The following is a 17,859-nucleotide window of genomic DNA, read 5'->3' on the forward strand; positions in this document are numbered from 1 at the left end:
GAGGTTGAACACTGTGATTCAAGAGCTTTACCTTGAGTATATCTCTCCAACATTACAACTGCACAATGTAGTTTTACATTCAGAATAGACCTCCACGTCACATGAGAATATTCAGCATAGTTTACATCTCTGATTCTCTGTGACAGTGGCCCTTTTGTTTGTGCTTGTGAGATAACATGAGAGTGTGTTGGTTAATAATGGTTTAAAATGTTCAAGAATCCAGTTTAATTTGAGGATTGAAGTTAAGACTTGTTCACTTATCAATATGGGAGTCTGATCATGTCATGTGAAACTTCTTTCATCTCCGTATATTTTGTTTTTCTTAATTTAATTAGCTACACTATATGTTTAGAAATATTATTTATATTTAGTAAGCAAATAACATCAAGACTTCCTCTAAAAACAAGAGGAGGACTTACAGAGGAGTATTGCTAAAGCTTTGCACTCAGCAGGTATTTAAACAGAATCACAGGATGGTTAGGGTTTGAAGGGACCTCTGGAGATCATCTAGTCCAACCCAATCAGATATGAACAAAAGGATCTATTGCAATAATCAGATTTTAGAATGACAGGATTTTTGAAAATGCATTCTGAATAGTCAGAGATACTAGGTTGTTTCAGAGGAATTTGTTGTGAGACATATTAATAGATTCTGTATATCACCTCCCCCCCAAAAAATTCATAAGAATAGCTACAAGAAATTATATACTTTTCCATATTCTGGTTATGTTTAATACTTTGTGTTAATGTATGTGGCATGATACTACGATGTTGTATTTAATTTCATTTTAACTGTGAAAACTACAAGGTGGTGGTAATACTGTGGTAGTAAACGTTATTATTGAGTTTCCAGTATTACTCCAGTTAGCTTTATCAGTGTAAGATCTTACTGGTTTTCTCCACAAATGCAAAAGTGAAAGGGAGTTTCTCTCCTGCTTTGTTTCAAGAAAGCAAAACAGGACTTATGGATACTTATTACCACAGCAGGAGATATGATGGCTGAAGCTATTGTAGCTTCTGGTCAACATAAAAAGTCCTTTGTTTCTAGTCTATTTTTTGTTTAGTTTTTGATGACTTGCCATATAATACCCAGAGAACTCACTAAATCCTAGTTTTCTTTTAGTAATTTTGTGTGTATTTTACAGAGAAACTAGTACTTTTTCTGCTTTATTAAATACATTTATATTGCCACTTTTCATATTTTACAGGAGAACCGATGGAAGACTGCTTGAACTCAAGTTACAATTATCTTTGGAAAACTGACAAATTAAAGAGAAAGAAAACAGACGCAGTAAAACAGACCTGTGGTACTTGGACTGACATTAGTCTATCTATGAGTGCATCAGTGAATTCTCCCTCACATAGCTGTGGGCAGAAGAGCTTAACACCAAAACACCACAGTAGAAGAAGCTTAAGAAAGAAACAGATTTTGCAGCACAGTTTGGATGACAAATTGTCTTTAGAAAAGGAAGATCTAAAAACATTTCTGAAGAAAAATCAGAAGAATGAAAAGAACATGACCACTTCAGTTGCAAACAAAAGTTCTCTTCTGCCAGTCAAGGGCTTTGGTCATGTTACTCCTTCCAAAAAAACAGATGGCTTAAATACTAATTCATATATGAACAGTGAAGACTTCAATACATGTTCATTAGATAGAAGCTTCCCTGATGACAGAAGTTGTATTCTTAAAGACAAGAGGCAGAAACTACAAATGCCACCTAGTTTGAAACTGGCTACCTCAGAACAGAGTGCATCAGGGTCTAAAGAGTTCTTGCAAGCAGTTAATACATATAGCAAGTCTTTTTGTACTGAAGATGCTTCTTATGAAGATTTCTTTGCATCATCTAATTTGAATGAAAATGAGGTACAGGTACAAGTACCAAAGGAATCAGAGGATCTTCCTGAAGTTTGTTGCAAAGACTCTTTTACAAGCATGGACTCACTTGATGTGAGTTTCTGTAAGCCACATTCTACCTCCAAGAAAAGTAAGAAAAAGTCTATTCCAGCAAATGATCTTTCGATAAAGAAAAATTTCAAACCAGCTGAACATCCTGGAAGTGTGCCACTGAATTATATGTCAGATGGTGAAAAAGCTGACACTGCAGAAGCTCCAGATTCTGATGATGTGAGTAGGCTGCCTCAGAATGCTCATGAAAAATCCTACAGAACCAATGTGAATTACTGTGCTCATACTACTGGTAAGTCGCTACACAGAGCTGGAAAATGAAATCATACTGCATTAGATATACACATGCAACTAAGTTGCAAAATGAACTGTGATTCCCAAGGGAAAAATATTTCAGAATTGTACCAAAAGAAGAAAATGCTGCGGTACTGACTTTACTTTTTTAATAAAATAAATGATCCGAAAGAGCATTCATTTGTTTTCCCACACAGTACAAACACAAAGAAGCCACTCAGAGATAACGAAACTGTGCTCACAAAATGCAACAAAGTAATGTGAGCTGCCTTTTCACCTAATGCTTGATACTCTGTTAACTTTCTGCAGCTATTCAAAGTCTGTTTAAGAAACCAAAGTCTTTCTATTTAAAATGTTATGGTGCTCCTGTAAATTGTTTATAAGTAACTCCTCATCATAGGGTCCCTTGTTCAGTTTATTTTTATTTCTAAAGTTAAAATTGCTATTTTGGATTAATTGCAGTTAAGTGAATAGAATCTCTAGTGGGAAAAAAAAATGAGTTAGCAATTTTTAACTTGTGCTATGATAGAGATTGAATAGGACATTTGAGGGCATGTGCAAGAGTTGCAATGTAGGCATCTTTTTCACCATGGCTTTTTTATATGGAACTGATCTTAGGTTTTAATATTAATTTTAAGAGTTTTTTAGTATTTGAGCATTTCCAAGTTGATTTAGCCTAAGCTATTTCAATGTAAATGTATGCCAGAATATTGAATCTCAGGAACTTCACTGAAAAAGTGTTTCTAATTTGCATTGGGATAATCATTTTCAGATTTTGATATTTTGAGCTCTGTTTGTCAGGCTTTACATAGGGTTAAATATTTGGAATTACAATGGTAAATTTTAGTCATTTGTTTTCCCCAGAAAATTCTGCAGCAGTGCATCAATGAATTACATAAAATTAATTATTAACTTAAAGAGCTCAACAAACTTGGTGTCAGGCCTATGAAATCATCCAGTGGAAATGTTGAACAGTGACTGTGCCTATATCTGTGGGTAATAAGTTGCTGAACTCTGAGCTGCTGTTTTGGGTTCACTATATGTGTATTTTAATACCTACTGTGCATCATCATAACGCAGTTAAAAAAAATGTTGATGCAGATGTATGTTACACAAGAATAAATGTATGAACCCACTATATGTGTTTTTTGTCATGTGCCAATGTGGTAGAAGATGATCCTTAAATTATGTACTTTTAAACTTAGGTATGCCAGTTAATTGTAGAGTTAATTCTAACCTTTGAATTCTAGTGATGAAATTGTAATCTATGTTCTAGCATGTTATGCTTTTATTTTCTCACTGAATAACTTGTTTAAGATAACAGGTTTTGGAGGAGAGGAAAAAGGAACAGTACTCAGCAAACTAGTTATTCAGTGTTTATACTTTTTATTGTTTTTGTTAGGAACTTCTGTTAAGTCTCAAACTGTGTTTCTAGTGATTTCAATACTATTTGCGATTTATCAGTGATGGCTACTTTCCCATGTATAATGTATTCAACTTCGTGCGTCTGTTGTAGTCAAGCAGAACTTCAAGTTTGACAGCTCGAATGTGTTCACTAGAAGGAATCAATAATGAAAGATGAGTTTAATGTTCCCTAATATGCACATTCTGTGGTAGAAAATGAAGAACTTATTTTAAACTTACTACTGTGACAATGTGTGATGGAATACTTAATTTTTATTAAATATATTTTTAATATTTCCTTTTTTTTCTCAAATGTAAGTTATTTCTTGTCCTTGGTAATTAGTAAATAAATAATGAATTGCTTTGTTTTTCTGTATGTTGTATGTGATTTGAAGGCTGGCAAATACAGTCCATTATTTTTAAAAGCTAAATAATTCTTTTCACTCCTCTTAGATGTAGAGTTAGGAATAATGAAATATTCACATAAAATTTAATTATGTCTGTATATATTTTAAATATCAAACATTTTTCTTGCCCCTTTCTTTTTCCTTGTGTTTTTGAGTCAGCGTCACTCTTCCCCAGTTTATTTAATGACAAGAAGTAAGATTTGATAAGCTTTCTTTCCACAGACTACTTGAAACATTTGATTTTAAAGTGGAAGTGAAATACGCAGGCTAATCTGAAACAAACTTTTCAACTCCTAATTATGTTGTAGCAAACTTCAGGTTCCTTTGTAGGGTTCACTCAAGGCTGTCCAGTTCTTCAGCTGAAGAGCACAGGCATAAACATGGCTACGTATTTTCATCTTACTCCCAGTCATAAATCAAGTAGGGAACTGTTACGGATACAAGAGTTGAAATTAATTAGGCATTTTAAGAGTATTAAGAGATGCTTTTGTATTCAGATTCCCTTTTTCAGCTTTGTTTCTAGAGATGAAATAGATTTTCTATCCTTCTGATTAAACCAGCCATACCTGATAAATTTCAGTGCTCTGTAATCAATAAGTGCTGTGCAGCTGGGTTTTGTGTGTCAATGCCTAAATTTTTAGCAGTTACAGAGTGAGGAAACCAGTGGCTTTTCTCCAACATGAATATAAGTTTATGGAAATGCAATAATACTGTATTTTGTGGAAGCTAATGAACTGTGTTACTAGGAGAGTGTCATAATTTCTTTGTCCTTCATATTGTAAATTGCTTTGAAATCCAGTCCATCTGCTTTTAGCTTTTTTGTAGGACTTATGGTAGGGTAGGTTGGCATGTGAACCACGCAGTCTAGAATGCCAGTGCTTGCTCAGATTTGAATTCCTATGACTTTTAATCTGAAAGCTACAACAATAAATAATATTGAGCAAGGAATGCAGGAGTACACTCTTTTAAGCTTTTTTCATCCCAAAATAATTTAGAAATTTGAACTCAGACTTAGCATTATTTCCAGTCTTAAAAATAAACTTAAGGCTTAGCTGAGTGAATTTCAGCTATTTATAATGAATGTGAGAGGCAAATATTATCTTAGTTGGCCAAGAGACATAAACTAAGATCCATAATAGTGTAATTAATGTAGTTAAAAGATAAGATGGGGAATCTGGAATATCATTTTGTTATTTGGTGCAAAAATGATTAATTTATATGAGATTTACTTGGGATTCTATGTGTGAGGTGCTTAACATTGCTAAGATACTGTTTGTCTTTAAAAACACACATGTGAAAACTTCCTTAGATTTGATGTGGGTTTTTTTTTTCCTCCAGTTTTGAAAGACAAGATTATTAAAAATATTGTATTATGTCCTCTATTGACATTTGATTATGTCTTTTTAAAAATCTAATGAAGAAGAACACTCTTTCTTCCTTGATTCTTTGTTTTATCCTCAGAAAAAAGTTTAATTGTAACTGACTATTAAAACAACGACAACAACAAAAAAAATACAAGTATTTCTGTGTAGAGGAACAGGTTGATGATTTTGATGTAGTCAAATTCACAAAACCTGATGACCTTTGTCCTGGAGTGCATAAAATACTGGATAAAGTTGGGCACATAAGCTTTCAGAAGACTTGAAGAAATTGTGTTTTAGATAGGAAAAACTTGGTATTTATCTCTGCTGGAATAGTAACTACAATAATAATAACAATACAAGTTATTTAATATTCTGTGCATACATACCTGAAGGATTACTAATGATGACAAATCCAGACTTACTGTCTTTGTAACTGAAGTAAATAACTTTGTGGAAGAGTACAAAGTAGTAGATAGGCTTAATATAGCTTAATTTCAGCAACACTTCATTATGATATTCTTAAAGTAGAACAGTATAGACAAACTTTTTATTAGATAGAGATTATTAATGTGATTGAAAAAAACCAGCTCATTGTGCCTAATCATTGCTTTGCTTTTTAACTCAAAGGAAATATCAAATGGAATTCTGAAGATAAAATTCTGGTTTAAAACTTTTCACTGGTGATAAATTATCATGGATGAGTAGGCAGTTAAACTGCAAATTAAAGTCAATATAACTTGTTATAATACTTCACAGGGCTATCAGAGTTGTTGACTTTGATACTGGTCATCGAGCAATATTTTAGAAGAGAATTTAAGGGATTTAGTGGACCACAGTGGCATGAGTTACCTGTGTATTTGAACTAAATTTAGGGATAACTAGCAGTGAGTGGAATTGCTTCAAAAAGTTCTGACAACCATATCTGAAAAAAACACAGGAAAAGCTACTAAAGATGAAAACTTCTTTACTTGTGACTGAGCAACTGCTCTAAAAAGAAGCAGTCTGGGGAAAACATACAAAAGACAGTGAAGTTTGTGACCCACAGGATGGAAAAGCTGCAAAGTGCTTGAGAAATCTGTATAAGTCAGGAGAGAAGTAGGAACTGGATTGCAAAGAATAGTTCTTAGTTATGTAATACATACGATTCCCAAGCTGGTAATCAGAGATGATGGACACTGTCCCCTGTTCCTGATTCCCTGTAAATATGAAGAACCAGTGGGTGGCTCATTACTGGAAAGAGGCCCAGGCTTACAAGTCTTGAGACAAAAGCTGTGGAGCTTGAGTATTCAGGCCAAGAGTGGCCAAAGGAATATTGCACCGCTTGTCTCTGCCCCCCTGCAATCCACCCCTCAAAAAAAAACCCCAACCCAAACCAGTAGATTGTCCTTTTACAGTGACTGAAATGACTTACTGAACAGAACCCATATACCTTGCTTTACCCCCATCTCTGGGGAAAAGACAGGTAATACTGTGTACATTAGTGTGAAACTTGCAACTTTAATGTGAAGAAGTGATGAAATTTTGACTAAAGGTTATAATTTGAAAATAAGTAATCATAATGAAAATTATCCTCATTTGTTGTTCTGTAATTTTTTTTGTTGTTCTGTCATCTCAAGGATTAAGAGTTAAAGTAGCTGACAGGAAAATAATTATTCTTAATTATATATGCAGTCAGACTAGTAAATATGGATAGTAACCTTCAGTGTTTCCAAAAAGTAATGAGAAGCAGCTTATTTAGGAGGAATTGAATTTAGGCCACTTTAATCACTAGTTATTAAACTGTTCTCATGTGTATCTTTGAAATGAAAAATTTATGACTCAAAGTAGACTCCCTTGAATTAAATTTGTGGAAAATTACCTACTTAGATTTTCAGTAATTGAAATTTCGCTGATAAAAGATCAAAAATATTCATCTTATGCAAGAAAGCTAATTTCTCAAATTATCTGGAAGTTTATTTTTTAATGCTTATGAAAGTAATGCTGACAGTGTTGAAGAGTTAAATATATATGAATTCACAAAATAGGCAATGAAAATATTGATTTTTGGCAGCCCCATTAGAGCACATTCTTATGGATGGTGCCTTTTTTTAATAATAAGACTGATATACTGCATGCACATGCAATCCTTGCCAGCTAACATCTTGGTAGATTCGCTTGCAGTGTGTTGTTTGAAAACATGTTTCAGAGTTCCAGGTCATTTCGGATAAATGCAGTGTGCCCTGAAAGTGTTGACATTTCAGCAAGAAGGAGAAAATCTAGCCACCACTGCTTCAAACTCTCATCACAACTGTATTCAGAGAAACTGCAAATTCTGTAAAAAACAGAAAGCAAAGTAGCTGATTCTCCAGCTGTGGTTAATATATGATTTTCAAAATATTGAAATTGAGAGTTTTACAAGTAGTTTATTTACAAGATCAGATACTGAAAGATGAAGTCAGATGCTTGAATGTCATACTTTTTTCCATAACTGAAATACCATGTGGAAATAACTGGTACAAATTATTGACTTAAGTATCTTAATTGTGCATAGTTCTGTGTGCTATGATAAAATATTAGGTGGCAATTTGATTTCATAAGATTGAGTTTTTCATTTCAAGTTTCTAAACTTATACTTGGTTTCTAGGTGGTGAAAATGAAGTTTCAGAGTGTCATGTTACTGATGGCTCTTGCAAAGTTTTTAATGAACAAAAGAATAAGCACAATGGGGGGTTCAGAAAAAATAGAAGACTCCAAAAGGTCAGTTTAACTGGGCATATTATTTGTTTAACTCTTTTCTTGTCTTGGGAAATCACTAATTAACTTTGTATGTACAAAAAAGAAATGCATTCTTTATGCAGCAGTAACTTAAAAACATTTCTGAATCTCACTGTCCTTGAAATGTTATGCAAACGGTGTTCGAAGACCATACATATAACCATGAAACTCAGCTTTCTGGTAACTTGTGGTGGCAGAGTTGTACCAAGTTGACATCGTGAAAGAGGTTGGTAAGGCAGTTCAAAACATTTTAGTTAAAAAGCCACTGAAGTAACCTGAAAAGATGCCTATCCTTTTTGGAGTAGTTACTAAATGGGGTAGGGGGGCTTGTTTGTTTTGTAGTGGATCATCCCCAGTGAATGTTTCTGCAAGATAAGGATTTATGCAATATTTTCTTCTAGGTATGGGTAAAGCTGGATTTATTAACTTACTATTTGAGCTCTGTTTGGATGGGAAAAAAAAAAAAGTGAGAGGATTGGGTCAGCACTGAATCTCTTTTAGGTATTTTTCATTTATAAATGTTTTGTTCTATGTAAATAGAAAACTGATCAAGAAAATAAATCGTTCTTTTTACCACTAAGTAGCAACTCATACAATTAAAATGAGCACTGAATTGTTTTGAGAATGGGAAGTCCTAAAGCACTAAAATATGTCTGAGGTAATTAATTATATGAAATAAATTAGACAGGTAGCTATTGGTGGAGTTTCAAAGAGATTAATCACAGAGTTTTATCCTCTTTTATGGAAGAGTTCTGAGCAGGTGCAATTAGTAGCAAAAGCTGAGTAGCAGCTGGAGAAAATTGCTATTCAGTGTTTTGAGATGGCTTCCTTCATCCTTCTGGTTGAGCCAAGTGATAATACAATTTGACTCAAATGTCAGTAACATAGCAGCACATACTTTCTTTCATGTCATTAATTGTGTTCTTTATAGTTTCCAAGGTTTTCAGTTGCAGTTTGGCTGTGCAAATTCATATAGAGACAATGTTGTGAGTTTTTTGATGGAAACAGTAAGAGAACTTCACAAAAAGATTTTATGTGATTTAACCAGTCTGTCAACCAAACAGTTGCACTGAAAAGATTTACTTCATATTTTCATCAAGCAATTGTCTGTTAATCTATCATAAATGTTTGTGAAGATGGTTTTTTAAGACCTATTTTCAATCATTTGTATGGATACATCCATGCAAAATGTATAAAGCCAATGTTGGAGATCCCTAGGAAATTCTTAATGAAGCAATTTTAAGAGGATATTGTTTTGAACACAATTAAATGGAGTATCAATTTTTTTGTAAATAATTAACTTGCAAAGCTTCTCTAGTACCAGTCACAATATGTTCTTGAAGCTTTTTGAAACCAACCAACATTACATTAATTTTTAATAAACACTTTTTTGCAATGGCTGCAGCTTAAACATTGCAACATTTTGCTAATATTTGACAAAGTGAAGCTAAGTTAGAAAGTTTAGTTTGTTTCTTTTGCTTAAAGCAAAAAGTATAGGAGAGAAATAGCACAAATATTTTTTAAAAATATTTCATTGAGTCATAGTATTATGAAGAACTTTCTAATGCTTATTTAAGTCTTAAAATAAAGTCTATGTTGAAAATACAAATTCAAAAGAAATGACATTTTCTAGCTATTTTAATGGACTAATGTTTCCACAAATGTGATTATGTGAATCTCCAGACCTTTTCTATGTAAAAAATAAACAAACAAAAAAAGCCTCACCAAACAAACAAGCCACATTAAATTATAGTCTTTGTAGAGTATACAGTTTTGTAGTGAATAGTTCCAATATAAAGCTTCAGATCATATTGCTGATGTTCTGGGCATCTGTTGTAAGAGTAATCTCTTAAATGAATTACTTAGCTGTAAGTCTCTTTAATTTGGAAGCAATGTAAATTGCAGTTAGCTTTTTTTTCCATAGAAAAAGTGTTTGAAGTCTAGTACCTCTTTAAAAACATTTTGGGTGTTTGCTGAATGTAATTTGTAGACAATGTCTTCGCTGAAATTTTTTAGAATACTTTACTTACATCTCGTGTGAACACTACGATTGTAACTCATTTGCTCCAGTGAAGGTATGTCAGTAGGAATTTGGAGTTTACAATGCAATGGTAAATTTTTTTAAAGCCATACAAAAATATTTGTAGGAAATACGACCAAACAATGTTGCTTACTTCTATAGTTATTTCAATATGTTGTTTGTAGTTTCTTTAATCTAATGTAAACTAAGCTGTAGATTCTGTATTTCTCTGCTGTGCTGAAGTATTATGCACTTGTTTTCTTCAAAACCTCATGCAGATTGTGTTTCTTATATTTTTTTTTTTTTAACCAAAGTTAAAATCAAGAATTACTTTGTTCAGCTACTTTTATATCACAATTTTAGATCACAAGTACTCATCTTTTCTTTCTTTATCTGTACTATTTCTATAGTCATGGCTACTGCATTCTTAATGTGGAAGACTTTTAATCAAATTTATCTAAAATTGTACTGTCAATTAACCAAAGCTGTGAAGACAGAGCAGTTTAAAATATTTTAAGTTTTTCAGGAATCTTTAATGGCATCAGACACAAGGTTTTTGGATTTAAAACAACATTAGTCCCTAAAAAACCAACAGGAGCTTCAGTGTGTTGTACTTATTTAAATGCAGTGCATAAAGGTATAAATTTATAAAAGCGGCCTTTAGGTTTGCTATTCTTAGTTTTGAGACATGACAACCTGTAACTGAGGATAGTTCCAATTTTTTCTCATGCAGAGTTGATAAGGATAAACACTGTGGATTAATGCTTATGAATGTCAGCAGGTGGCTTCCCTGCTCTACAAATCTAAGTTGATTATACTGGATTGCATGGAGAAAGTAAAGCCTTTATGCATTGTGATGCATAAATTATTCAATGGAATTAAATATTTCGTTCTTTGCTTTGCATAGGGAGGACAAAATGAAATAGCTAAAAATCAGTTTCAGTTGTGTTAATCTGTTGGTATGAGGGTTGAGTGCTCATTTCACTGCTTAATGTCACAAAAATGTTTACATTTATGACAACGCTTGTTACATGTCACAAATGTAAACATTTTGTACTTTAAACAGATTAGAGAAAGACCCATTATGACTAACCAGTTAATTGCCATTTTTATTCAAATAAATACTTGTTTCATATTTTCAGAGGGCTATGAGAGCTGATAGATATCTTTTAAAGGATATAACAGTATCACAACACTAGAAATGCAACAGAAATAAATTTTACAATCAAAAAAACCCTTAAAATAGTCTTTCAAGTGAATAGAACAAACTATTCAACGATGAGAAAAAAAACAGTTAAGTCATGAAGGATAATTAAAACCATATTTTCACAGAGAAGACAGCATGGACTTAACTGACGTTCCTTCAGTTTTGTTTTTACACAGATTCATCTTGGCTTGTATTTCTGTAGCTCTTGGATTTGGGCAAAGGTAAAGTTATCAACACTGAACTTAAGAGTTTTTTGAGAGAAGAGGAAATTATTATGAGAATCCAAGCTCATGCTGTGGAACAATTAGTGTGAAGCAACCTATTGTTAGATCCTGCTATCAAAATCCTTTTTAAAAACATTTTATTCTGGACAAAACAAATTTTAATATCCTGAAAAATCTGTAACTGTATAGCATGAAGCATCTTGCCAGAAATTCAGGAAAGTAACTTTATGTCTCCAATTGATATGTGCATATGTAGACTGTCTTAGAAAGATTGCATCTGTTTAGAGGACAACATCTTTTTATGTTTTCCTTCCAATTTTGATTTTGTAGTTGCTTTGAATAGGTAGGTGTTTTAAAAACTGGTACTTGAAGTGTCACTGACTTCAAGCTGCAAATGAATATTAAACTAGTGTGAATTAGACAAGGTGGAAGCATGGAAGCTCATTTTCAGTTAACAGCGAAGAACCTGGAACTGGTACATTATTATGGTCTGGAGAAAATATTTGATATAATGGGAGTGGTGGACAAGTGGCCACTATAAATTATTCAAATTGATCACTTCTGTCTGTAGAAATGAGATGAGTAATTGAAGCTACAAATTATAAGAGTGCTTCCACCATCAAGCAATTTTTTTGGCATACCTGATTTGATTCTAGAATGTTTCTTGTTCACACGATGTCTCATCTAACATGAAGTAATCCTGAAAGTGTCTGACCAACTCTACCTGGTGACAACTGAATAGTTGATTATTATTTAACTGTAGTTATCTAGCTGAATCAACATAAAGTTGAAGAAACAAGTTGTTGGGTAACAAGTTTTTGGCAAGATACAGCTTATGCTATTGCTATATCCAAAATATAGCTGTGGTCATTTGTTTTGTCCCAGATGTCCAGATTTTGTAATAATATTGGCATTTGAGAACAAAGTGGCAATCAATAATTGGTGTTAGTATTTGTTTCATATAAATGGAATATGGAGATACTCGTTTGATAACATACTTCTTTCGTTTGGTATGAAGTAAAGTAATAAAATAATCAAAATTCCTACTGGCATAATGGATTTTAAAAGTGTTAAATGGTATAAGAATGGTGTATAGAAAAAACTAAAATGAGTATCAGCAAGGTTAATGATGAGATAATGAGATATCTAAAATCACTAACAAATATTCTTAGTAAATATTTGAAAAGCAGAATCTCAAAATACTGCCTGTGACTTAGTGCTTACTGGTGGCTGTTTTTTTAAAATTATTATTCTAGCCTGGACAGTGGTTGGTAACTCAGCTGAAGCTTTATGAAGTGCTTTTAGTTGGTCATAAGTCAGCCGTCCAAAGGAATTGTTTACTTCACTGGATCATTATGAAAGCACAAACAGTTTTTAATATCTGAACAGGTGAAACAGATTCTCTTCTACATAATGCTTGTTTTTTTGTTGAGGTCATTCACAGAAGGGTACAAACTATTTTTGTTAACTTTGGTGATGCTGGGGATGATGGGAAGAAGTTCATGTTGCTTAAAATTTCAGCAGAAAAGAATTAACTGTGCCTGACTTTCTCACAGGTTATTTGGGAAGGCGAGTATACATCGGACATTATTTGATGCTAATTATAGAATTAATTTATGCATTAGTGTGGCCTTTACAATTTTCCTGCTTGCAGGTGTGAGGTTTTCTGCATAACATAACGTTTCCCCGTGATAGCCCTTGTTCCTCTTTCTCCTGAATTGTGACTTTTATGGGGTGAGGGAGTGTCCTTTCTTCACCTGAGCTTTCATTTTCTGTTACATTGTAAAGTAGCTTTCTCCTCCCCTTAGAATCCCACTTCTTGAGATTCTCTTCTGTCACATTGGCAGGCTCTCCCTCTCTGTCTCCTCAGGTTTCACATTGTAGGTTCTAGAGGTGAAACTTTCCTCATTAAAGACAGTTGAGAACTGGGCTGCTGCTTTTCCTGACTAATGCTGACCAGGGAGCCAGCCACTAACTTGTACCTGTTGGGAAAGCTTGGGCTTCCCATCAGAATGGGAATCACTGGTGCCCGTGCTTCCAAAACTGTTAATCATGCCTGTTGGCTCTTTTCATGTCAGGTTGACTGAGTTGGAAATTTTTGGTTACAAAGTGGGGGTGGGAAGGAGCATCTGATCTCTTTTTAGTCTTTGTTTGCCCTACCAGGAGAAGTCAGTGTCTAGTTTTGCCAATGATCACAGACAGATAAACCTGTCCTTAGAAGCCTGCAGAATGTTGTGAAAGCTGTCCCTTGCTATCCCCCATGGTTGACTTTTTTAATATAGTTGTTAGCTATCCTGGTTGCATGTAGAAAACTGAAAATGTCAGTAAGTTGTAAACTGTGACACTGCTAGTTTGAAAAGCCTGAAGCTATTCATCATCCTTAATATTTCCAAGAGAAGTTCTAGGAGTTCTTATGTCTGTGATGCAGGATTTTTCATTTTTTCTCATCTTTGGCAGTGTAGAGAAGCTGACGACCAGGCACCTGTCATGTCATCTTGTTTTTCTGTCTTCTGATAGCCTGCTTTGTTTTTTCATCTTTCCCTATGGTAGTATTGATTTAGTTAGGATGGGTGCATTTTTCACATATTTCTAGTGCCAAGGCAGAGGTACCATGTTTTGTAAGGAAATTACAGTAAAAAACAACTTTGCAGCCAGAGGGAACTGGAAAAATATCAGTATCAAAGGACTGATAAGCAGAGAAAGGCCAGCCAGAAAGTAAATTACAGCTTTGAATAATTGCTGTTTGAAACTACTGAATAGTAATCATTCATTACAATTACCAATTATTTTCAGCTATGAGCCACAATTACTTGAATAGAATAAATTAACATAGCACAATTTATAGATTGTTTCTAAAAACAGCCTTAAAGTTTTGGATCCTCATTACAACCTTCCTAGATAAAAGCAAAGTGAAAGTAACCTGATTCTCAGATATTCCCATACCACATATGGCTGTTTTTTGGCTCATTCATTAGTAGGACTGAAGATTGTTGCTTCTGAAATACAGCTGTAAAGATCAAAAGCGAGTATAAGAGATCTAAACCAATTTCAGAACCATCTGATGGACCTACAAAGGGATTGGAAGAGTACAAAACCGATAGCATAATTATCTTGTATTCTTCTTTACACTTTATTTGCATGTGTATGCACTGCTTTGCCCTGCCCGCCCACCTCCCTGTCCCCTTCCCCCCCCCAGCCTCCCCAGAAAAAAAGTCCTGTATCCCTGGTATATTGGACGAACCACACAGGGTAAGAATCTTTTTGAGTCCTGAAGGTGAAGGTCTTCTTTACTTCATCACAGCATACATATGTGTTTGAGAGGGCACTGAAGCTCTCTTCTTTCAGAACTTCAGTAAACTTTAAGGCATAAGAGGATCAGTTGGACTAAGTAATGCACAATTAAAAAGTGGTATTTATTGGTTGTTATCATTATTGAAAAATATCTGAGTCCTGGGTTCTCGACCCAAAGACAAAATGAGATCTAATACTACCGCTGCAGTTTAACAGGTCATACATGTAAAACTATTCCTGTCAAGTACATTCTTAGCATGAATGAACTTCATTCTTGAGAATGGTCACATTTTAATTCATTTGTTACTTATGAAAAACAACTCGTGACATTCTTAAGGAAACAAAATTTGAGTTCACTTTCTTGAAAAGCAGGTTGTACCAAACAGGGCTTTTCTCTTATTGTACTTCAGCTCCAAGAAGCACTTGCTCAAACTTAGAAGACAGGATGAACGCATTTTGAGGTTGGACACATATTTTGCGGCATAGCTCAGTCACTATATAGGAAGTATCATGTTGTCTTTTGAGTATTGGGAAGATTTGCAAATACTATTTACTTTGAGCTACTGAAATACATGTTTTATATTTCATATGACTTAGAAAAATCTTGTTGTTGACAGACTCTAATGAAATACTTAATGCAACTGTGCTCCTAAGAAATATATAAAGGAAAGCTGAAGCATGTCATTTATAACTCAGACCATATTCCAGACCCCAAAAATAAGTGTGTTGTAATTTAAACTACAGAGACACAACTCTTCAGGATTCAGAGATTAATGATAAATAAAGGGGCCAGTTAACTTAATACCACCTTTCCAGTGTTTTATTAATAATAATCCTGCTACAAATGTGCATTAGAACTCATAATGATGCTCACCAGATGTTTTTGCTGGTCAGAAAAGAAAATGCAAACTCTTTTTTTCTTTTTTTTGTTTTTTTTTTTTTCAATAAAAGCAACATATAAAATAGAACAGACACAAAGAGCATAGAAGAAAAATCGCATAGCAAGGGTGGGGAAGCAATTAACTTGAAAAATGTACAACTGAAAATTTAAAAATGGTTTGGCTAAGTTTTCTGCTTGGTAACTGTAATTAAAGAGGATTGCTTGTCTTACTGAAGCAATAAAAGAAAATGGCTGCTTAGGAAATGGCCTCAAACTTGCAAAAATATGCAGTTCTGAATGAAAATTAAATCATAGTTTGGAAGAAATTAGCTTTATTCCAATTTCTACCTTTCGTATGCATCCTTCCACCTTCTTGAATCTTTGAATCACATCGAAGTGCACCGACAGAACATTTTTCCAGAATATTCTATACCATCTTGTATGCTATGTACTGTAGCATAAAAGCTACAATTCAAAAGCTGACTTTGCAGGGTAATGTCAGGACAGGCTGCAGGTTTCCTAATTTGTGTGGATCCAGTATTTTCACTTCCCTATACGTAAGCTATTAAGGAAATGTTAACAAACATTTATGCTCTAAAGCTGAAGAAGCAGCTGTAGGATCTCAAGCTACTCTGGCCTTGGTTTATAATAATTTTTTTTAAAAAACAATTTTGGCAAAAGTAGTGGTCAGATTAGTAATACTTCCATGACATTTCATTTATAAAAAGTTGTGAGGAAGGGTATCTTTCTGCACATTCTAAACAGGCATGTCTGGATCTGGCTTTGGATCTAGTACTATACAAGGGCCCCAAGAACCCAGTGGAATTCTGTTGTGTGGATTTAACTCCAGACTTTTAGCCAAAGAGCTTGTTCTGATGGTGGTGAGTGTCAGCTTCAGATGCTGAAGGAAAACATCATGACCATGCTGAAGCACACACATGTGGCATAGACAAGTTTTTCAGCCAAGGAAGACTAGGCAGAGAAGAGTAAAACTTTGCTTTTAAGCCATGCTTTGTGTTTTCCTAGGCTGTGACACTGCAGGATTCTTTAATGTTCAGGAGTTTATGCAAATCCAACGATGTGTATTAAGACAGTATGAGGTATGTCCTCACTATTGTATAATGGGCCCCTATGTCTGATTTCAGTAATCTAACCCAACCTGTGCAGTAGAATGCCTAGTATTGCAGTCCTTCTGCTGTGAGCACCCTTACTCAATATCTTACTAGATGTCTTTTTGAGTGTATGCACTCAGATTTTGATTTTATATTGTTTCATATTTAACACTAATTATATTAAAGTTATGATGGATGTGTTTAATATATATTGTTGCATTGTTAACATTTTTCTTAAACTCTTTGAGTATGAAACTCAAATGTGGAATTTAAGCTGTGAGGTTCTTGGAACTTCCAAGAGCAATTAAATGTAACTACTTATTTGAAGCTGAAAGTAATGCTATAGAAAGTCTTTCGGCTAAGAATACAACAAATGTTGAATACAGATGAGTGTTTCACTTGTCAGGCTAGCAGTAGACTAAGGAATCATCAGTAAGTATTGCTGGCGATAAGTTAGAATTTGAAAGCTTACTTTTCCAAAACTACTGCATAGAATTTCTCTCAAATATTTCTATAGAAAAACTTCATCTTATCTTTTCTCTTCTTTTCTCTTCTTTTCTCTTCTTTTCTCTTCTCTTCTCTTCTCTTCTCTTCTCTTCTCTTCTCTTCTCTTCTCTTCTCTTCTCTTCTCTTCTTTTCTCTTCTTTTCTTTTTTATTCTTCTATTACATTCTATTATTTTATTCTATTCTATTATTTATCATTTTTACATTTCACATTTTCAAATTGTGTATATTTTCAGTTCTGAAGTATTGTATAGCTTATATAGCCTGAGTGCATGTTTATAATGAATTTTTAAAAATATTGAATATACTACATTTTGTTACTTCTGAAGCCGTAAATAGTATCTGAGGCTTATATTTTTCAAATTTACCCAGCCACAGAATGAAATTACCATTTGTACATGGAAAAGGCTACTTCTTACACTATCTTTAATATTTAGCTTGTCAACGGTATATAAACTGTGTTTTATTTATGCAAAGACTTTTCATATAAT

The 17,859-nt window shown here is 33.8% G+C and overlaps 1 protein-coding gene across 3 annotated transcripts in view; it reads left to right on the forward strand.

The window, feature by feature from the left end:
- MCPH1 (microcephalin 1) overlaps window positions 1-17,859 on the forward strand; it is a gene marked incomplete at both ends in the record, with an annotated part of 125,413 nt that overhangs the window by 14,975 nt on the left and 92,579 nt on the right. For 2 of the 3 annotated variants that reach the window (XM_080342419.1, XM_080342421.1), the window contains 2 exons: window positions 1,209-2,198; window positions 7,999-8,111. In XM_080342419.1, coding sequence (XP_080198545.1) covers window positions 1,209-2,198; window positions 7,999-8,111 — 1,103 coding nt within the window. The remainder of the gene's footprint in view (window positions 1-1,208; window positions 2,199-7,998; window positions 8,112-17,859) is intronic. The other variant, XM_080342420.1, reaches the window with a different exon arrangement.

Source organism: Nesoenas mayeri (assembly GCF_963082525.1).
Source record: "Nesoenas mayeri genome assembly, chromosome: 3".
In the NCBI taxonomy this organism is placed as follows: Eukaryota; Metazoa; Chordata; class Aves; order Columbiformes; family Columbidae; genus Nesoenas; species Nesoenas mayeri.